At 35.6% G+C, this 24,059-nt stretch overlaps 1 protein-coding gene across 3 annotated transcripts in view; it reads right to left on the bottom strand.

Moving 5' to 3' along the window:
* Focad (focadhesin) overlaps positions 1-24,059 on the bottom strand; it is a 296,580-nt gene that overhangs the window by 186,665 nt on the left and 85,856 nt on the right. For all 3 annotated transcript variants that reach the window (XM_046467321.2, XM_058586381.1, XM_058586382.1), the window contains exon 11: positions 18,029-18,286. In XM_046467321.2, coding sequence (XP_046323277.1) covers positions 18,029-18,286 — 258 coding nt within the window. The remainder of the gene's footprint in view (positions 1-18,028; positions 18,287-24,059) is intronic.

Here is a 24,059-nt window from a genome sequence, read left to right as displayed (position 1 = left end):
GCCACCTGTAGGAAGGCCTCCTTAAAAAGTTGGTCTTTTGATAGGGCCTTAGAAACTGGATTTGAGAAAGGTTCTCACAATTCAACTGATAAAATGTCCCTAAACTGTACAATCACTGTGTACAAAATATTGTGCCTAACCTGACAAGCCCCCAGTAAAATCTTTGGGCAGAGTCTCTAATGAGCTTCTGACTAGAAAACACTTCACTTGTGTAGTCATGATGCGCCACTGGAGGGATCAAGTACATCCTGTGTAACTGGAGGGATCAAGTACATCCTTTGTAACTCTACAGGGAAACGACTCTCCGAAGTTCACGCCTGGTTACCTCTGGACTTGGCCTCATGAACCTTTTCCCTTGCTGATTTTGCTTTTTTACCCTTTCACTGTAATAAATCATAGCAATGGTTATGACTCAAAGCTAAGTACCATGAGTCCTTCTAGAAAATCACTGAACCTGAGTATAGCCAAGGAGACCCCTGACCCAGGATCATTCTTTTTCTTTAAAAGAAAGCAGCAAATAAGACAACAAAAAAATATCTACAATTTTTAAAGAGAATAACTTATAGAGTATTTCTATCAGTAATAAATAGAAAACTCTCCTATAAGTTATCTATTTGACAATCAAAAATATTTGAGGGCCAGCTCCACACTGAGATTTAATGATACGATTTGGAGAAATGAGGGACCCTACTCTCAAGTAATTCACATTCTAGTTAAGGAACTCTGGACTATTATGTCAATTGTTATTGACTGAATAAGTTAAACTCAACTTTGAAGATTAAATGTGTAGCTAGTGGTTATTAGAGATAAAAATCAAGATGTAAGACCAAAAGGACAACATTTCAAGAAGATCTTTGATAAGTATAAGATACTAAATAATAATGATTGTTTTTCATTGTTCAAAAGGAAAAGATCATACTCCAGATAGCTACATGTGGCCATTTAAATTTGATTTAAACTAATTAAAATTAAAATATTCCTTCCTCAGCCACACTAGTCAAATTTCCTATTCTTAAGAGTAAAATGTAGCTTCTGACCACATCAGATAGCACAAATTACAGAACATTTACATGATGGCAAAAAGTTCTGTTGGACAATGCTGGCCTAAAAGGCTGAGCTGTCCACAATGGCCACAGATATTTTCCACAGCAACTAGAACAACTTACATGTTGTTATATATTAAGTTGTGAAACACAAGTAGCCTTTAAAAACCATAATCCAGATCTGTATAGACTAATATTCTGATAGGTAAAATATTTAAATTACAAAGGAAATGTATTAATAATGCTTCTGTGTGCATATGTATAAGCACATGGGTGTTTTGTAGAGAGGAAAATTTGTGATTATTTATATATACTGCAACATTATTGGGATGTTTTACATGTTATTCTTAAAGAATATTACTTGGTAAAATAAGATGCTATTTTACTAAAATTACTTTCAGCAATGCTTTAGTCAGTGATGAGACTGCACTTGATGTCAAGTGACCACAAGATACAAGACCTGTAAGCAGAAGAATAAGAAGTGTGCAAACAGGCCAAAGGACCCAGAAGGCCTAGTGGAGGATTGAAACTAAAGCAGATTTTCTGCCCAAGGATGACAGTTGATGCCAGAGAACAAAGGCTGATCCTGCTTCTCTTGTCTCCCTGACCAGCGTATTTTCCTCCTTTCTGCTAAAGCTTGTATATATAGTTCCTCAATTTTTTACCTGATATTTCAACCATTTATATACTGACATATTTACAACCATGAAAAAATGTTTAAGGATAATAGAGTAATTATTTGCCTCATTCTAGGCAAAGAGCATTCTACTCTAACTTCATGCAGACATTTATTTCCATATACTTTGGGTTATTGTTATTTGTTCTCCCACACTAGCCTGACAATGCCTTATAAATGATAATCCTGTCCTAGACATATATTTACCCAGGACCATAAATATAACAAGTATACGTTAATATTAGCTGGATTACATTCAAGACTAACTGAAAAAGGAAGAAAAGTTAACAAGATTGAAACTGGTTACTTCTGCCTGGCCAAAAAAGAAATTTGCTAGACATTCATCAGCCTCTTGGTTACTCTCTATAAAACCTATTTTAGGAATTATTATTCTTGATCATTTTAGGTTTTTATTCCACTCCAGAGACCGTGAGGCTATTTCTAGATGAGTAAAACCAATAAGAAGAGTATTTCTAAAGACATGTTTTACACTGATATTGAAGAAGTGAGTATTAGGAATTTTCAGTGCCTCGGTACTATTCCAAACAGTAGCCACTAGCACATGGGGTTACTAACACTACAGATGTGCTGTAAGGGTCAAAGGCACAACAGCTGGAGGGCTTCATACAAAAATGTAAAATAATATTTCTCAAATTTTAATGTTGATTACATATTGAAATAATAATTCAGATATACTAAGTAAAACAATAATAAAATTAATTTTACATGTTTGTGTTTACCTTTTATTTTAACGTGCTACCAGGCAATTTAATACTATCGATGTAGCTTGCATTTGTTCCCATCAAAGAACACTCTTCTCTATCTCCTTTTTGTACATAAGTATAGTTTAAAACAGACACAACCACAGAAAACAGCTAATGTCTCTCCTTCAGGCTCTTGGGGAATTAAGGATAATGATAGCCCCAGATGGGAAAGGAGCATTTCTAGCCAGGTAAACAGTTTAGCACTAATCCTGAACACAGGGTAGCAAATAATACAAAGTGAATAAAAAGAGCTACAAAAATCAAGTATAATTTCAATAACATATAACTTTTGTTGAACACTGATTATAAACCAGTACTATTCTCTGGATTATCTCATTTACACCCATGTTGAATTTTATGGTGAATTCTTTTGTAATGCTCATCTTACAGATAAGAAAACAGATACTATAAATTTATAATGAAAATCTCTTATTTGAACAATAAAAAGAAATAAAACAACTCAATCTAAATGGCCTGTACTGGAGGTTTGCGTAAATTTCTATTCACCTTCTAGTGCATGGTATTACACTAGGAGATAAGACACTAAAAGAAAGCATAGTTATAATGCAACCAAAAAGTAATCAGGTACAAGCTAAGGCCTTATTTATTTACAAATAAATCCTGCTATAATTATCCTGTATCCTATAAAAAATATTAATAAGCCTGACTAATAGCTAATAATCCAGGAACACCAACTTCTCATTGATTTCCAAGTGATTGCTTAAATTCAATGTTTAAAAAAAAAAAACCTAGGTTCACATTACACTTTACAATGTTTTATCATGTACAGGATCTTTTAATCCTCACAACATCTCTGAGAGGCTATCAGAGGTTGGCAATACCTCTGAAAGGTTATTAGAGGTTGAGATCTTACAAGCACTTAAATTCATTATTTGATCTAGAGATGTTCCTTATCAGGCTTTAATTTGTGTTTTGTGGTTATGGCTATTGTTGAAGAGTTTTTTGTTTTGTTTTTTCTTTCTGTTTTTAAAGGCAGGGACGGATAAACAGGCCACCTACAAATTCCCAGCATCTTCAGAGATAATAGCTTTGGGCTGAACAAGGTATGCACATGGTATGATGTAAAAATTTCTAAAAGACCTGAAAAGGCAGGCTCTAACAACTCACCACTTTAAAAGAAAAAAAAAAAAGACTCAGATTGAAAATAAGCCTTCATATATAACATTTTAAATAGCTCCATCAGAGCTAAGTCATCTTTACTGGGCTCTGCTGTGGAAACATATTTATTAGGGCTCAAACCTTGACTCGCCCTATAAAAAAAGCAATATTCAGGACACACTAAATGGTCAACTTAATTTTTAATGAGTAAATGACATGGCAAGAATGGTTCAGGTACTTGTAAATGCTAAATGTCTGGGTATGTCTTCATTGGCTTTTGAACAGTTTCAAAGAGCAGACATGAGGATTCATTAGCTCTTAGCACATATGAACCTGCTCCAAAGGCAGTCAAGAGAGTTGCCTAGCAACAGTGCATTTTGCATCTCTCATCATCCCCAAAGATGCTCCTGCAGCAGCAGCTAGGTCAAGCCTCTCATTAGCAACCTGACAAAGGGTTTCTACCTCCCATTTTACAAAATTATTTTTATTTCTAGGTGAAGCTCAAATATCTATGCATTAGTCCTACTGACAATATATTCCCTTTCCTCCATTCCTCCTTCTTTCCAACCCCTATTTCAACAGATATGTTTTAATGAACCCATCAAAGTACCTGTAACAAAAGCAGACACTGAGAAATCCAACAGAATTTATATGCCTATTCACATCATTCTAATAGTTTCATAGAATTTGGGCAACAAAGTAAGGAAGCTTTAAAAGAAAAGAAAAATAAAAGATACTAAAACCAAATAATGAGAAGGAAAAAAAATGTCAGCTACTGACTTCAAAATCAACAGAAAATTCACCCAAAATATTTGTAATGCTGTCCCCAACTACTTTAGATCTTTTCCCCACAAAAACTAATCTCACCCATCTGGCAAAAAGGCAGAAAATTCCAGAGTGGTAATAAACTATAACAAATGAGTTGACAGTTTATAATGAATATAATTCATTGGAAAAAAACTCTGGTTCTCACTTTAATAACTGTGTTCTAAAGTGTCACCTCAGATCAACAGTTATTCACTCACTTCTGAAAAAATTTCTTAAAATATTTACCACTCAGCATGATTGCCATGCAAAACTAAAATATATAGTCACATTCCTCCTTGGATATATTCAAAGGCCCTTGAAAGAAAGTAGGCTGATAGATTTTTCATGTATCTTAAAGTACTTAATCCAGATTTTATCATAAACCAGTCACCCTGGTATCTGAGTTTTCATGCTATCATGAATTAACCTATAGAAAAGATGACAGAATGTGTCTGACATTTTAGAAAAGACTAAGTGTGGTCCTAATCAACAAAGATTAAGAATGGTGTAATGAGGAACATTTAAAGGCAATTGCTATCACACGAAATCAAATTAGGTAAATTTTTTAAGTGATCTGAAAGGAATAATGTGATTTTTCCCCTGTGTCCCCACCTTTTTTTCTACATAAAAATGGCAAAGAATGAATCTTCAGGAGGATTTCCCAGAAGGATGTCATTTACCACTAAAATATTTCATTCCAGCAGTTGAAAGACCATAAAAGGGTGAATGTCCTCCAGAGTCTCTAATAACGGTAATAGATCTTGTGTTACTATTCACAAGTGACCTCTCAGTCAGGCGATTTAATTTTTCCCCCTGCAGCATGGTTGGTTTCACACACAGTGTAATAACAGTTTTTGCACAACAAGACAATTCATCCGATTAGAAGGACTATATTAAGTCTTTCATGAACAGCATGTGTCACTACAGCTTTGGCTAGGGTCTGATTTAAGACAACCTAACATATGCATGCATGAGTCTTCATTTTTCTACTATTTCAAAAATGATTCCTGGACTTTTTTCAGCAATTTTGCAAACCATTGCCTGAACCCTCCCCAGCTTCAAAAACTAAGAACTTATCAAATGCTCACTGAGTGCTCTAAATCAGGCACTAAGAATTCTCCACAAAGCAATAGAAATATACATAAGGCTCCTCCTTTCTATATGAGCTCAGTGAAATTCCACTAATGTGTCAAAGGGGAAAAATAAGAAAAGAGACGAAATGAGCAGACCTAGTTATTGCAATTACTTTAATGCTTCACAGTATTTCTGCAATCCACCATCGATTCTAAAGACAATTTGACATTGCTGAGAAAAACTTCAGCCAAAGAAAATTTTGAGTCATCTCTTCGAAAACCTCAACAAACCTCAAAAAAGTCTAAAGGTGGATACCAAAGAACTAATCATTTGGCAGTCTCTACTACAATAAATGGTTTGGCACTGTTCAATGCTCACAGAAGTCAAAACCTGAGAATATCTATACATCTCTTACCCCCAGACAGATGGGATTAGGAAAGTGAAATCCAAAATCTCCCTAGCAAAGGCTACAAGTGATGACTGGCAAATTTCAGGGATTCTCATAAATTTCCATCCATTAATTGATACCAAGAGGCTCTGATTCCTCTGCTCCACCTCTGAATCTACACAGGATCCCCTGGGGAAGAGTGACAGCACCCCATCACTACATGGCTAGGGTGTCTTTACATTTCACAGGCCCCAAAAGGATTCTTCAATTCCTCCATGGTAAGTAGTTCAAACCTGCAAGATTGAGTTTTCTTTAGACTCCTGATACCCATGAGACTCTTTTCTGGCTAAATTGTTCCATAGCCCCTAGGAATTCTGCTTCTTCCAATAGAGGCTTCTATAGGCCTCTGAGCAGCACCCAAGAAATCTGAGACAACCCTGATCCCATGTTTTATTATGAGAAACATGAACAAATCCTATGCTTTGACAAACTCTAGATATGTAAGTTAATCCTGATGTTGCAGTACTCTCTCCTCCTTCTACCATCACAACAGCTAGCCAGATCATCACTCCCTCTTAAATTTTTCAGGCAGTCACCAATTCACCATATCCATCCATCTATCCCAACTGCAAGGGACACACATCAAGCTGAATTGGGGACGAGATGGGAGAGGTAGGGAGTAGGCTGAGGTCCCCGTCACCAGGCTTAAGTTAAGGGGCTGAAACTTTGGAAACTCATACCTCTCCAGTAACTTTCTTCAAACACCTTCCCTCTTTTCTTCTATCCTCTCATTTCATAACTTTGATTTACATTTAATAACATAAATGTATACATTAATTAATGAGGTATAAGAATTCTAGTAGTTTTAATACATTTAGGTTTATTCCTACTGTACTTCAAGTTCTGCTGAGTGTTCTGTCTCAAAACACACTGGTATATCAAGGTCTTTATTGACATTTCTACTTCAACATCATGTTAAACAACTTCATCTCTCCTCTGACTATCCCAGTACTTTAGATAAGTTCTCATCTTCTGCCTGATTGCAAAGCTTTTCAGGACCTTGTCTTCTAAGTATCTATTCTAGGAACAACTTTCCTCACCATATATATTCATATATATGTATATACACATATATGTATCTATATGCATATGTATATGTATACATATATACATGTATATGCATATATACGCACATATATCCCAGATTAATACAAAATGACTTGCAGTCTTGTTAACCACTATGACCTACCATACCTCAATGTATTTGCATGCCTTTTTTATTTGGCCTAGAATGTTTTTCCTTTTCCCCTGCATCAGGGAAATTCATGTGTCCCATTCCAACATCTATGGTATAGGGGTGTTTATATACCTCCTCAATTATTATCTTGTACTGGCAATTACCCAATTGGCAATTATCATCTTGTACTGAAGAGTAACTTTTAATGACTCTGTCAATCCATCAACCCCATCATTCCTGAAGGCACTAACTTTATCATTTCACCTTAATATTACCAGCACCTACCATGTAGAAGGATTGCGATAAACATATGTTGAATGATTAAATGAATGACTTAAAAATGCTTAATAATAAAACAGAACCTAGTAAAAACAAGGCCACCACAATATTTCAAGCTGAATAATTTCATGATAATTGCACTTAACAGATCAACCTGCACCTCTACCATTAAAAATTGAATACAATTTGACACTAAGTGCACATAGAGTAAAATGCCACCATATAATTATCATTAATAATAATTCAGACTACTAGAAATAATGAAGGTAGGAAAGACTGAATTAAAGAAAAATGTTAAAGAAATAAAATTTGATTACTTTCACGTATATACTGTAACAAACTAATTAGCCATGTGTTTCCAAGTACCAGTCCCTGTTGATATGTCTTAATGAATAGATAATTTGATCATCTTCAATTGGCACATTCATTGTACTAATGTAAATGAGCAAATCTGTACTGCCTGAAAACGGTAGCTTCAACACCTGTTTATGCTTTACCTCAGCCTATAACAAATTACCCCAACCCTAAATTAATAGGATTTCAATTTAATAAGATTTTACTGTAATCTAACCTAGCCTAAATTTGTCCCTGGATTCTACAATGTTCCATCTATTAGTTTGGATACGCATGACAATATTGGAAAATAGTTTATTGGTTCTAAGACAGTAGTAAATATAGTTATGTGTTAATTTAATCACTCAACAAAACCTAGGAACTATCTGAGGTTACTGTGAAGTAAAAACAAGGGTTTTTCCTTGAGAAATACCTTTCATAAATTCTAAATCTAACTGTATCTACTAAAATATCCCATTGAAGACAGCTTACATTCTGGGATATAAGCTGTCTTTTTATATTTCAAAATGTTAATCTGACCTTACTAATCTCATTGAGCTTTAGTACTATTTGATTCTGTAATATGAAAAATTCAAGTAACATATTTTTATACACTTTTCTTTAAAGATGGCGGGAGGGAGAAATACACAAATTCTCTTAAATGAAGAAGTAATCCATTCTCGCAAGAATGGTAGTAAGCAAGGAGGACAGTCATATGTTCTCCAAAAGTCCATCCATATACCATAAGCCTACCACACAGAAATCACCCCAAGTCACTTCTTAACTGTCTGGTTCCACTTACTTTCTAACAATGTCTACCTATTGGAAATAGATTTGAGAATATGCAATTTCTTCACAATAACAGTTCTGAAACATTGCCAAAGAGTCTATTATACTATCTATCATGAAATGCTCAAAATAGTCATTGGTGGGATAGAAGCCCAGTGGGCACAATAAAGGGACAGCATATTTCTCAAGACTCCTGGTAAAGGAGCTAACACTACTGTCCAACTTGAAGAGTTATGGAGAAATTCATAAAATCATGACCCATCATCTCAATTACAGTTATCAGATAGTAGCTATAATTGTGATTTTTGTGTTGCTAGCTTTGACTCCCCAACAAGAAAATTACACCTGAAATGTTAGAGAAAAATACTATTGGTAAAAATAGCTCACAAAGTAAAGAACTACTCCAGAACCTCCAGACATTCATTCCACTGTTTTCTCAACAATGGTACTAAAAGAGAACCATAAAAATGTCACACAAAATAAAAACATATTTCACAAATGATAGAAACAGTCAATATGCTTCTTCTAATTCATTTCAAAGAACTTATATTTATCAAGCAAAACTTACTCATAAATCTCCTATTTCCGGCTGCTCCTTTCTGAGTTTACACCTGACATTCTGTTCTTCCTTATACAGCACATACTGACCATCTCCCTATGCATACTCCAATAACTGTCTTGTATGCCAAGCTCCAATTAAAATCTGTAACCCAAAGAGGCCTGCATGACTACTTACTGAATAAGTGCTTCGAGATTTCAAATTGTCAAATCTTTTAAATGTTTCAACCCAAACAAATAAGGTCTAATTTTCTCAATATCTCATATTTTTCAAAACAAAGGGAATACAAAACTCTTCTTTTGCTTACTAAAAAGGTCCTTTTTTTAAATTTCATAATCTCCCAAAATAAGCATTACAAACAAAAATACAAAAAAGTATAACTTTTGATCAAGTAAGCATGCTATTTGACTGATTCACTTGGACCTTCTTAATCTCCGCCTTTTGATATGTGCTTTCAGAAGTCATGGCTCTTTGTTTCCTGTTTGATTTGACTGATAGAAGACCAGTGTAAGCTATCATAATGCAGACAAATAACCACACAAGATTGAAGATCCAACAAATGCTGGATGCCATCAAAATCTTACCATTTCGGTGACGATTATCACCACAACTCACTGGATTGAACGTTAATTTTAAATAAGGTTTTCTTTTCCCAAAATCTCTTGAGATTTTCTAACCTTGAAGTTCTGGGGACTTATTTAGGCACTAATATATTCTCATTGTGTTACTTGGCTTTCATCAGAACCTAACAATCTGCATGCAGCCTTATGAGTCTCCCCTCCCGGATTCCAACTAAGAGTTTTGTCATGTTTTAAGTTTCTGTGCTTCATTTTCTCTGATCCCTCCAACCTGAGATGCCTGTTTGTTAGAAAGATTTTAGAACACCAAAGATTGACCTCCAATGTCTTCACTTTTTAAATTTTTCATCTTTCTGATCTTTATTCTAAAAATGTATTTGAAACATCTACAGATCACTAATCTAGCCACCATAGATGCACTGTGGCAATCACGCATCAGAAATTTTCAGATTTCTTCTTTTTATATAATACATTTATACAATATCTTCCCAACATTGATTAGGACTTAGATTATCTTTACATAATCTTCTGTTCCCTGAGTTCTGTTTCTCTTAGGTGTGCTGGTTAGTCATGTTGATAAATTTTCTCTCGAGTCTGGTGAGCCTTATATATTCATTTACATATATGAATCAAGACCAAGTTGGTCAGAGGGAGCTGGTATGGGTCGCTTCTACAGATGTAAAAAAATGTGGTTTTTTTGTTGTTGTTGTTGTTTTCAAATAAAACTTTCCTCTCATTGGAAGGGGTGATTGCAGAAGGGCACAGAAATGGTGAGGCACGTCAATTGGCAGCCTCACTTTAGGGTCATGGTGCAAGTAGGCATAGAACTAATTCCCTCTTTACCATCCCACTGACTAAATAGGAAAATTTTGGTCTGGAAATGGTGTACTTCAGTATATTTTCTCCTTAAAATTCAAGGTTTCAACAAAATGCGATTCTTCTCTCAGAGCCCCTAAAACACTAAAAATCCATCAGTTAAGAATTTTAACCAGAAGACAAAACTACTGCTTCCTGAATCAGCAGGAAGCAGATTCCACTGCTCTAAAGGCAGTATTAGACCCCTCTTCCTCAAATTCCACTCCCCTCCTTTCTGATGCTCAGTGTTCAGTGATACATCAAGACAAACAGATATTATTTTAGTATATTAGTAAGCTAGTAATTTTCTCAGTAATAGGGATGAACTCAAAAAAATCACAATCAAACATTCCTTCAATTTTAAGTGATTTCTAATCTATAGAGATACCTCAGAAATAATTCAGCCCAATATTAATACCCAGGAATGGCAGGAGGATGGACACAGAAGTGATTGTCTGAGCATGAACTCTTGGCTTCATGTACACAATTAGAAAACATACAATGATTCTGCTAGTTTAAAACAATTTATTGAGATATCTAAATGAGGTGAATAAAGAAGAAATAAACATATTTCCACACGATAGGGTAGATGCAACTTGACCTTGTATTTTGTTCTGTGTTTCCCTTTAATTGTTGTGCAGACAGAATCATACCAATTTTTTTCTAGGCACAGAAAAAATGCAGGAGCTACCAGGGAATAGTAGTTCAGCACTTATCTCTAAAGGTCTTTATTAAAAGTACTGTACAATCTGACTTCTTTTGCTGGTGTGAAGAACACAGGAAACAGACTGGCTTCAGGGGGTAGCAATTCATAGAACTCAGTGACAAAAGAACAGAGTGCAAAGCAGCCTAAAACTCTTTGTGCAAATTCTTTTATAAAACATATTTTCTTCTTTTCTCACAGCAGTAAGTTACAGATCATTAAATTTCACACATTTCCTATTCATTTTCCATGTTAAAGTATGGCTTATGACCCTAAGTAGAACTATCACAGGATTCTGCCCTGATAGTCAACTTTTACTGTTTGATAATATGACTTTTAAAAGACCAGAAAGTCATGGGCCATGAACCTAGACAACACTTGGCTAATGGGAAAAAAAAAAAGTAAGTCCTTAAAAAAACATCACAAAAAATTAAGTTATCAAATTGTTCCCATTAAGCAAGGCCTTCAGTGAGGCTTAATGACCAAAATGTAAAAAGCACACAAAAGATGTCAGAGTTGCAAAACGCAAGTAAAAACAAGACCAAATAAACAAACATCATTATCACCACTTCCAAACTATAGAGATACCTCAGAAAAAATTCAGGCCAATATTAATACCCAGCTAGTACCTGTGTCTGAAAGAGGCACCAAATCTCATGAAACTTATTTGGTTAAATTCAACAATGAGAATGGGTTTTTAGGAAGAAATTGTGGCTATCTAAACTCAAATTTATAAACCTTTTACTGCCCACTCTCACTCATATGTAGGATCTTCAAAAGTTGAGCCCACAGAGATTGAGAATAGAATAGTGGTTCCCGAGGCCAAAAGAGTAGGGGGAGGGGTTGATCAGTGGATGCCAAGTTACAGTCAGATAGGACCAAGAAGTTCTGGTGTGCTGACACCCAGCAAGGAGACTACAGGGAATAATGTTCTACATAGTTAGAAAGCCTCAAGAAAGGATTGTTAAACTTTTCACCATAGAGAAATGATCAGTGTTTGAGAAAATAGCTATATTAAACCTGATTTAAACAATACACAATGTATAGATGTATCAAAACACTACCTGGTACCCAAATAGTACATAATTTTTTTTAACTGACACACACAAAAAATTATAACTCTTTAGCAGGTACTTTTTTATAAATCAATAAAAAAGAAATTGATATGCTTTATACATGACATTGAAGTTATTCCATTAGAAATGTTACTAAACCATTTCAACCAACCTAAAATTAGTATCCTATGGTTAATATTCAATTTACATACTAGGTATGCTTTAAATTTTTTATGATACATAATTATACATACTTATGGAGTAACCATGTGATAATTTGATACCTGTATACAATGTATAATAAGTATGAAATTGTAGTAATTGGCATTTCCACCTCAAGTGTTTGTCATCTCTTTGTTGGGAACCTTCAAACTTCTTATAGCTCTTTACAAAGTATAAAATTGTTACAATCTATAGTCACCCTACTGTGTTGTCGAACACTGGTACTAATTCTTCCTCTGTGACCATATTTTGATATCTATTATTTAAAATTCCTCTATTCTCCTTTCCCCTTCCTCAAGACTCTAGTGACCAATATTCTATATATTGATCCTTGCATATACCCTTAATTATAAAGGTAGAAACATGGAAAGAAAACATTTTCTCAGATTATAGAATCACCAATAAGCAGCCTTGACTTCTAAAATATAATCTAATCTTTTGTCAGGTATTCTCTTTACATATATTTAAACATTAATATTTAAACATTAATACACTATTAAACATCTGATAAGTCCTATTAGACTTTTATAGTATCACAAAGTTATGTGAAAAATAGATTTTTCAGACACCTCCATTATCCTCTAAGCTATAATGTTGAATATCAATCAACTGCTATGGGAGAGCCCAGTGAATAAGGAAGGGCAGAATAGATATTAGAAAAGGCCTTAAGATATAAATAATAGCCCTTTCATCTAAGGAACCCAAGAAGCATTATGAAAGTTTGGGGGAACAGGTCCCTGGGAAATACAGAGAGAAGTTTATCCAAAGCTGTCAAAGAAATCATGGGAGAAAGATTACTGGAAGCCAAGAACTGCACATTTTAAAAAAGGGCTGGGGCTGTAGCTCAGTGGTAGAGCGCTTGCCTAGCATGGGTTCAATCCTCAACACCACATAAAAATAAATAAAAGCATCGTGCCCATCTACAACTAAAAATAAGTAAATAAGGAAAGGAAAAGAATAAAAGCAATGTTTCAAGCTGAGACTGGTAGAAGCACACAATCAGGTATATAAGATGATGTTTTAGTCACATTTTTGTGTCACTGTGACCAAAAGACCTGACAAGTTTATTTTGGCTCAGTTTTAGGGGTTCAGTCCAGAGTCAGCAGACTCCATAGGTCTGGGCCCAGGGTGAGGCAGAAGGGCAAGGTAGAGTAAAGCAACTCAAGACATGGCAATCAAGAAGCACAGAGAACTCTGCTCACCACGAACAAAATATAAGCCCCAAAGTCACACCACCAGTGACCTCCTTCCTTCAGCCACACCCCACTTGCCTACGGTTACCACCTAGTTCATCTATATAACTGATTAGGTTATAACTCTCTTGATCTCATCATTTCACCTCCAAAAATTCTTACATTGTCTCACACAGGAGCTTTTGAGAAACACCTCACATCTAAACCATAATAGATGGGTTCAGGAAAGTGGTACCAAACTAGTGCTCTATGACCGCTACGAATGTATCGGAGGCACACAGTGCGGATCAGAGTCAGATGTGATTCTAGACAAGAAAGATGTCACTATGCTGGGTTCACATGCACAGGGAGATAGAAGGGCAATCAAAACTGGCTGAAGAAAGACAGTTAACTTCTTCTTTAAGGAAGTTTTACCAGTTTCAAATGTTTCCTAATTTTCCATGATCATCTTACAATGGTGGGTCAATCATTAGCTAAGGAGTCAAAATACAATTCAATAATCTTCTTAGAAGGGCTAAAAATTGAGAAAAATTCCTCATTTTAAGCCTAGAATCCACTTTATTCCTTAAATAACTCTGTAGTCATTGCTAAACATTCACTACCACTGACTCCATCCCAGATATTGCCAGATCCTAGACAAACTAGAGAGGTAGGAAATGGCTCCCTGACAAGGAAAGAATAAGGTCAACTGTACACAAGCTATGAAGCCTGGTTCTTCAGTTGTCGTTTAAGCACATCTGAAGGTAGCCTCAATGATTTACATCAAAATGCAGGGAAAATAATATTACAGTATCAGAAAGGCGGGAATTATTATCTCAAAATAGTCAAAAAGCCTATGAATCTACCAACTGCTATTTCAGGGCAGGCAGAGAGTAACTTAGGAAACAGAACCCTCATTTATCATCAACAAAGACTATGATATGAAAACCTTTCTTTAGAATAAATCAATGTGTTTAAAACTTTCAAGATTTTCATGGAAATTCACTCAGGATGCTCATTCTTGGATCTTTTCACAGAATATTCTAAAATATTCTCTTCAAGAATATAAAAGAATAAACTTTTAATGAATGCTGCCTGACATGAGCTTGTATCTTTTGCATAGTGAATCTCATGATATCTGAGTAAGAAAACTATAAAGATTATTAATAACCACTGACAGAATTCCTAGATAGAAAAATCTTTTTCTTTCAAGTACTGATTCATCGCCTTGGCTTTCAGTAACCATCTAGTCATTTTGTCATCCAGTGTAATCCAGTTAACTCCAAAATGGTACTCACAAGGCTGGTTCCCTTCAGAACACTTAACCTCCACAGTCTTCCATGACCCTAAATGACTTAAACCAATGGAAAATGTATGCCTCAGGGGGACCAGACAAGACAAGGATGAAAACTTACATTGGAAAAGGGGATCCATCAGACTTCAGGTTAGGAAAGTAGTAATAGCACATTTCTAAAAATCACCCTTTTTAAACACTAATCCATTGTTACCAATGGATATTAAAAACTTGTATAGCTAATAACTTGTACTAGCAAGTATTTCCATTAATACCACTTAGAATTAATAGTAGCAAAGATGTCAGCGCATACTTGACATACAGCTTATTTCTTTCAAACTTGCCAAATATTTTCTTTCATAAAGTCTTATAGTAGGATTCTTCCAATGAATGATGATGTCATTCAAACACAACCCTTAGATAACCATACTGTAGACAACAGAATCCTACAATAGATGTTAGGTGACTAACATAACAGGTCAAAGAAGCCTTGAAATACCTAATCTTACTTATTTGCGTAGCCTCTCTTATTAGTAATCTGAAACTTTTCTTTAGTATCAACTCCTCCATGAATTTGAGCCAATGATTGCTTTCCTTCTCATAAGGTAAGAAAGGACAAACCCACATGAAATAGACTATATTACTTGTAGTCTTATCAACTAAATGAAAGAAAAATCATTTTGCCTATAATTCCAAATCATTAAAATTGAATCTACTCCAAGCATCTATTCACAGATGGAAAGCTAACTTTTTCAAAATATTTAGTCCTCCCTTTTTGGCTGTTTTACCTGGTAGCTAAAGGCTACTAAAAATTAATATGATATGGTTACTTCATAAGGAAAAGTGAGAAAGAAAAATAAACACTACCACCTACTCCTAGAATACTTCTTTCCCAAATAATAACTTCATTTCAAAATTCTTATTATGATACCTCCTACGATTATGCATGAATTTGGATAAATACACTTAAATCTCTCACTCTACCATTCATCTTAATAGCACAGTTACACTGGATATTTTTCCTCATTTCTTTCAAAGATATCCAAAAAAAATATCCAACCGAAGTGTAACACTGAATTCAAATTATAGCATGGCTTAATAATCATTTATTGAATACATGAACCTGAATGGTTATTATAGTGCTCTCCAAATAATCCTGTTTATAGCACACATGGAAAAAAAATAATGTTTTTAAGGATATTAGGGTAAATAAATGAAATACCAGGTGGCCAGAGGTGACCAGCCAAAGAAGTTTTTCAGCCTGAGCTAGGGCAACCACCTAGCTGCTAGGAGGCTGAAAGAGGAGGACATCTCTGCACACCTGCCACATTTACAGCATTTCAGTGCTCTCTGGAACACTGAATGAGAAGTTCTGCTTTTGTCTTCTGTCTGGCATATTCCCACTTCTATTACCAGGAAATTATCTTTATTTTGGGTAAATCCTACCTTCATTCCACAAAACCTGGTGGCATGATTTTTAGGGCTCTAACACTTCACCACTTCCATTCAACTGAGAAAGGCCAGTTGAAGTGGCCATCATTATCATTATCCTATTAGATGGTCGGTCCACATCTGACCAAGCTATTCTGAGTATTCTACTTCCTTCTTCCTTTGGGCCCATGAAAGTAAGGTTCTAAGGCTTTGGACTTCTAGCTTATTCACAAAGGGAAAAAAGAAACTATCTTGCACACTCTATATAGGCCATTCTCATGCTGTATAGGCCAGATTAACCTAAATACTAGAGTTACTAAAAACTGTTTGAAGTAATTTAAGATGGGTTTCCATTAACTATAACAAAAAAACATCACCCTACAATTTAAAAGACCAAGTGCACTGAGAGAAGAGAGAAGAAAGAGAAAGCAAGGGATAAATAGCTGTAATATGTGTTTTATATCAGGAGTCCACACAGATTAAGGTAGGCTGCTGTGTTATTTCAAGGGATCCTTTTTTTTAGATAATCTCCAAGCATTACCTATGCAGTAACTAGTCTCAAAAGATTATCCTACAAGGTGTCAATACGATTTCAGAAATCGAAAGGAAAATAGGAAGCAGGTTGGAATGATTCACATTATGCATATACCATGAAACACAGATGTGAGTACATGACAGAGCCACTTGGAGAATCAGAACAGGAGAGATCTGGTCAGAGTGAAAACCTTTTGTGAGATGTCAGTAGGCAGTTACTTGACTAAAAGAAATGAGCATGACAAGTTGTGGGAAGGAATTCCAAATACATTAACTTTATATCTTAAATATATTTGCTCCACCTCTCCCATCACATTCTTTCCCCTTTAGGGACAGATGGTTTTCCATTAAACGATAAATATTTCCTTCACCATTGTTGAAAAGAAATATTAAATGAAGATACAGATAAACAGAGGCTAATAAAAATGCTATAACCATTTGGTAATAGAAACCTCCCTTTCACAGGGAATGCATTCTAAAGATGCTATCCCGGAATAGGGGTGGGGAGGCCCTCACAGAATACTAAGTTAAATATATAGTTAGTTTAAAAGGCAGAAAAAACATTTATTAATATCAAACTGCTTTCTTATTACATTCAAGCTCTGTGCAGACAAGAAATCATTTACATTCACATCCCAGGATTGCAGATCAGTACCACACATAGGAAGGACCCAATAATTTCTGGTGTAATCAATGACTGAATGAAGACAGGATGAAATTGTAAGAATTTGAAAAGATATGAATGCCTATCGCACAAACAGCTTTATTTTTAATTGATCAAACTGGGTCTACCTTAAATGATCAATATTAGAATGATAGGCACCTCAAAATATAGCAAGAGTTAGCAAAAGCATTACAAATTAGCAAATCCACTAAAAATTGGAAGAACCAGAATAGCATCATATACTGACATCCTTGCTTTCAATTTAAAAAAGAAAAAGAAAAAAAGTTTGCGTAAAGCATATATCAATTCAGAGTAAGAAGAATAAACTGGGAAGACAAAGATGAGGGGAAGAATCAAACCATAATATATAACTTTGATATAAATAATCCACAAAGTGAGAATAATCTATAACTTAAACTTTCCCACTACTATTCCATTATTCTTTGCTTTACCTGAGAGGAATCTGCTTGAGCTAATTCTGTGGTGACCTTCAGTATCTGGTGAAGGTTTTGTCCCTTATCTTCAACAAGGAGGTGAGCCAGCAGAAGGAAAACATGCCTGGGGATCACTGTGGTAATAGGGAGCAAGGACTCCACTGCAGTCAACCAGTCACTTGTTGCAGCTTCTCCTGTCATGACTTCAAGAATCCTCCAGGCTGTGAACATTGAGCCATACATGCTGGTAACAGGGAATGCAAGCCTACAGGAGGGCTGAAAAATAAACACGAAAAAGGCATGAATTGCAGAGGGTGGCGGTGCGTGCCTGTAATACCAGTTACTCGGGAAGCGGAGGCAGGAGGATTGCAAGTTCAAGGCCAGCGTGGGCTACCAGCAAGTCCCTGTCTTAAAAAAAAAAAAAAAAAAAAGGAATAAGTGAGACACTAATATATTCATCAGAAATATATTTCTGACATTCACTTATTTTTTTTTTATTTTTCATTGTAAGAAATCATTTCTCCCAACAAAATGAACACAAACTTTGAATTCCTGCCAAAAAGCTCTGTGCCCACATTTGAGGTAACAGGATTACACATAGAGAAAAACAGCTGGTAGATGAAACTGTAGAACAGTTCATCCCTAGTTTTTCTTATTTACCATTCATTTCTAATTAAGACAAGGAAAAAAATGGATCAATAAATAAACAAGATCCAAAGAGAGCAGAATTTGGAAAGAGCCACTATCACGAAAAACGGATTCAGCAATGAGAAAGAGGACAGAAAAAAAACACAACATTTGCCGGCTCCAGGCCCTCCTAGGAGGCAGCCCAGGGCAGATGGCAGACTTGGACAGAGGACAATTCCTGTTTGTAACAGACAGTATGTTGATAGGAACAGAGTTAGTTCAGCTGGAGCCTGGGAATTCATTAGTAATTGTGAATTCATTAGTAGTTGTGAATTACTTCTGCAATAAAATGTAGCCTGACAGCTCCAAATTGAAACAATACCCAGAGAAGACATTACGTTTCAGTAAATCTGAGAAATGTCTTCTCACAAAAGTAGTGCAGTCAGGGCCAGAGGTGGACAGAACCCTGCATCCTGCTATGGGTATAACAGCTCAGGAGAAGCTGCAGACATTAAAGAGCATTAGACATCATCGTCTAATAAAGTAATTCAAACCACACAGAATGCGTTGAAGCAAATGAGAAATCTCTAGATTATACCAGTCCAGTTATTGGAGGATGATTTATTTGGGGAAAAATAACAATTAAAAAGGTGAGAAGTAAAAGTTAAGCTTTATAAAAATTTTTAATAACAGATTTCTTGAGATATAATTCATCACCATAAAATGCACCCATTCAAAGTTTACAATTCAGTGGATTTTAGCAATTCACACAGTTGGGTAACCATGATCAGAATCTAATTTTAGAATATTTTTAATCACCCCAAGGGGAAACCCCATATCCATTAAGTCACTCCTCATTTTCCCACAACTCCAACCAGCCCCTAGAAACATCTGATTTACTTTGTTTCTATCCCAACTATTTTATATAAAGAGAACCACATATGTGGTCTCTTATGACTGGCTTCTTTCATTTAGCTTGTTTTTGGTGTTCACTCATGTAACAGCTTATATCAATACTTGATTCCTTTTTATTGTCAAATAATATTCCATCAAATGGAGAGACCATATTATTCATCAGTTTATGGATATTTGGGTTGTTTCCATCTTTGGCTATTATGAATAATGCCACTATGATGTTCCTATAAATGTTTATGTGAGGATGTAAGTGTTCAACTCTCTTAAATATGTATTTAAGAATAGATTTGAAAATTAAATGCCACTCTAAAAGGAAGTAAGGATGTTCTACCCATATTAATAAAAGATCCCCCAGGTAAAAATGTAAGACACAGATGATGCACCTGAAATGTGGCCAATATTTTTTGTAAGAGGTTAGGGAGGAAAGGATTTTATTTTTACTCACTTATAGATGGAAAGTATCTGGACAAATGTGGAAGAGACTAGTAACCACTAATCATCATTGGCTATTTGTGACGGTGAGAACTGGACCAATGGAATGAAAAGCAAGAAGGTTTCTCATCAGACACCATTTTATGCTTTCTGAACCACATGAATATCTATTTCAAATACATAAATTTTAAAACTTCATATCTCAGTTGATATAGCTTTCTCTCTCAGAAAGTACTTTTCTTCCTAAGATAGAATTCATTAATGACCAGGGCCAAGTTCCTTAGACTAACAATAAGCAGCATTGGCTATGAGACTTAAAAGACCAGGACACCAGCACTGCCAGGTCAGTCTCTCTCTCTCTCCACATCTCATTTTCCTCATTTCTAAATTTTTTTTAAATATTTTTTTAGTTGCAGATGGACATAATACCTTTATTTTATTTGTTTGTTTGTTTTATGTGGTGCCGGGAATCGAACGCCTCACACATGCTAGGAAAGCACTCTACCACTGAGCCACAATCCCAGCAACCTCATTTCTAAAATTTAAGCAGTGACTAACTGCCTGCCAAGGTCATTGCAGTAGATATGATACAAGAACTAATAAGGCACCTAGCATGGTCCCTGAATTTGCAAAATACAGGGAAATAATATCCCTGTCATCTGCCGGGAAAAACTAAAATCAGAGGATATGAGCATAAAGAAAAGAATTTGGAAATCACCATGAGCCATGAGTCAAGTCCAAAGCAGGAACATTACAGAGAAATCTAAGAGTAAACAATGACAGAGCAAAGCAATCCCACATCACTTTAAGTATCATGTCCAGGATTAGGCTCTGAAGTTTGTTTGTCTAAGGATAGAGCAGCAGAAAAAAGGCAGGATGTTAAATAGGATGTCACAAAACAGTCTCTGTTCCACTGAGTGACAGCACAATCTTGGGGCAAGGACTACAATCAATGTGTCAGTACCAGCTACCAAACCTCAACCCCGAGCCTACCAGAGGACCTGTGAGAAGCTGCTGGGTATTGACTTTCAAAGAACAAAGTGGGCATTTAAAAATAAAAGACAGGTCTGTGCTGTGTGAATTATGGCTCAATAAACAATGAAAGTCTGGCGCAGTGGCCCAGGCCTATGACCCCAGCTACTTAGGAGGCTGAGGCAGGAGGATCCCAGGTTTGAGGCCCGCCCGCCTGAGTAACTTAGCAAGATCATGTCTCAAAATGTAAAAAAAGGCTAGGGAATAAAGCACTCCTTGGTTCACTCCCTAGTACAAAAGACAGACAGACAGACAGATGAGGGAAGACATTTAAATAAATACTACATGGTTGTAAAACATCCTTTACAGATGTAAAGGAGATGAGAATCTATTTTTAAAATTTTTTACTAAAAATGTTCAGGTCCATTAACTTTTAACCATAGGTATATTTAATAGTATTTATTTGGAAAAATGGGTGATAAAAAGAAGCAAATACAGTGAATACAGGTTTTTATTAACAGGGAACAACAATGTATGTCTATAATACTGACTAAAATAGGCTTCACAAACGTAAGTAGAGGAAATATGGAAACTCAAATATGGGGACCCTTAAAAGCAGGTTTTGGTAGAGGGCATATGAATCATTCACTAGATCATAAGAAGAAGAGTGGACTATACAAAGCCTCAAGGGGGTCCTTCCAGCCCAGTACTTCTCGGCGGAAGCTAGAAGAGAGCTGAGTGATTCAGGAGTTATGACATAAGTCATGCCACCCTGTATTACGTCAGTCAGAGAGGATGACAGATGCACAAGACCTAAGCTTACTAATTCCTTTTAAACTTTCAACCAAGAGCTCTTAAGAAACCAGTCTACTTCAATTCACTGTTTTCCTTACTATTAATTTACCAAAACGCCACGTTTATTTACTCCTAAATTCATCACAATGACAATAAATTGGGGTAAAAAGGATAAGAAGAAAAAGTGAATAGGGTGCATCCTCTAAAGTCAAATGGCCAAAATTTGAATTTCTGCTCTACCCTTCATTATCTATGCCCTAATCCGTTTCCTGGCTTGTAAAATAAGTATGGGAAGAATACTCTCAGGGCTGGAATGCAGCTCAGTGGTAGACCACTTATTTAGCATGTGCAAGGCCCTAGGTTCCATCCCCAGCACCACAAAAAAAAAAAAAGAAGAAGAAGAAAATACCTCTAAGGAAATGCAAATGAAATACTATTTCCTACCCACTAAGTTGGCTAAATCCAAAAACAATAACTATAATTGGAGAGGATGGAGAAATTGGAACCCTCATGTATTATGATGGGGTTTTGGGGATATTAAACGGTACAGCTCCTTTGGAAACTACTCTGGCAGTTTCTTAAACAGTTATGCTATGACCTAGCAATTCTATACTCAGGTGTCTACCCAAGAAAATTGAAAACACATATCCACACAAAACTTGTACACAAATGTGCATAGCAGCATGTTCAAGATGACCCAAAAGTGGAAATAACACAACAGTTTAACAGAGGAATGGAAAAATAAAATGTGAAATATTCATACCAAAAAACACTGTTCAGCCACAAAAGGAAATGAGGTTCTCATACACGCTACAACATGGATTAAACTTGCAAACATGCCAAGGTGTGGGGGGGGGGGGGGGACTAAAAAGGACCACTTATTGTATAGTATATGACCCCACTTATATGAAACCAGTTAGGTAAATCTATAGGGAAAAAAAAAAAGTGGATTAAAGGTTGCCCAGGCTGATGGGTGAGGGTAAAATTAGGACATGGTGATTGAGGGGTATTGGGAGTTTTTTTGCTTTTTTGGTTTTTTTTGTATTTTTGTTGTTGTTGTTTGGGAGGGGTTAAAAATGTTCTAAAATTGATTGTGGTGATGAATACACAATTCTGTGAATACACTAAAAGCCACTGAATTATATACTTTAAATGCATGAAATTTGTGTATGTGAATTATATCTTTTTTACTAAATTATTTATTTATCCTAATTTGTTATACATAATGGCAGAATGCAATTCATTTCTTATTACACGTATAGAGCACAATTTTTCAAGTCACTGACTATACCCAAAGTATTTTCACATCATTTGTGTCTTCATACATGTACATAGAGTAATGATGTCTAACTCATTCCACCATCAGTGAATTATACCTTAATAAAGGTACTACAAATAATTAGACTCCCACTACATCACCCTTGATAAGTTATTTCCCTTCTCTATGCCTCAGTCATCTCTTTGATAAATGAAACCATTAATATTACCTATTTCAAAGAGTTTGGGGTAAAAATTAAACAAGTTAATATATAGAAAAGCACTCAGAAAGGAGCCTACAAAGTACTCAATAAACTCCATGAACCAGGTATTTGGTTACTCATTTTACCAGGGTCCAGAGAGGTTCAGCCACTAGTCCAAGGCCGAACAGCTAGAACAGGAGGAGATGAAGACAACAAGACAATGAAGACCTATTTTACAATCATCATGAGAAACATGAGTCAAAAGACAATGTAAATCCATTGCAAATTTCATGATTTTTAAGAGTTAAATACTCAAGATATTTTCTGCTTACTACAACTTTAAATAAAACCTATACTTGGTACTATTTCATTATAAGGGACCCAAAATAGCATAGACAATTTAAACATACACACACACACACACACACACACACACATAAACATACACAACAAATGAATGAAAAAACACATGGTAGGGGCTGGGGTTGTGGTGCAGAGGTAGAGCGCTCACCTAGCATGCATGAAGTGCTGGGTTCCATCCTCAGCACCACATAAAGTAAAAAATAGAGACATTGTATCCTAATTTGTTATACATAATGGCAGAATGCAATTCATTTCATATAACTGAAAAATAAATGTTTAAAAAACATTTGGTAGACCCCAGCTTGGTCGAGCTATCCCTTAAGCTTTCTGTTGACTAGGATAGTTATATAGAAGTGAAATTTGCCATCATGCACAATTACAAGTTTAGCTTTTAAATCTCTTCCCATTCTCTCTCACCCACCATCACTCCCTCTAAAAGCTCTCCTGATTCTATCTTACTGGCTGCACCAGTTACTCAGTATATT

This window comes from Marmota monax, unplaced genomic scaffold, assembly GCF_021218885.2.
Source record: "Marmota monax isolate L192 unplaced genomic scaffold, Marmota_monax_Labrador192_F-V1.1 WCK01_AAM20220418_F8-fsc00033, whole genome shotgun sequence".
Taxonomy (NCBI): domain Eukaryota; kingdom Metazoa; phylum Chordata; class Mammalia; order Rodentia; family Sciuridae; genus Marmota; species Marmota monax.
The sequence above is the reverse complement of the archived record's forward strand: the minus strand, read 5'-3'. Positions and strand labels throughout refer to the sequence as shown.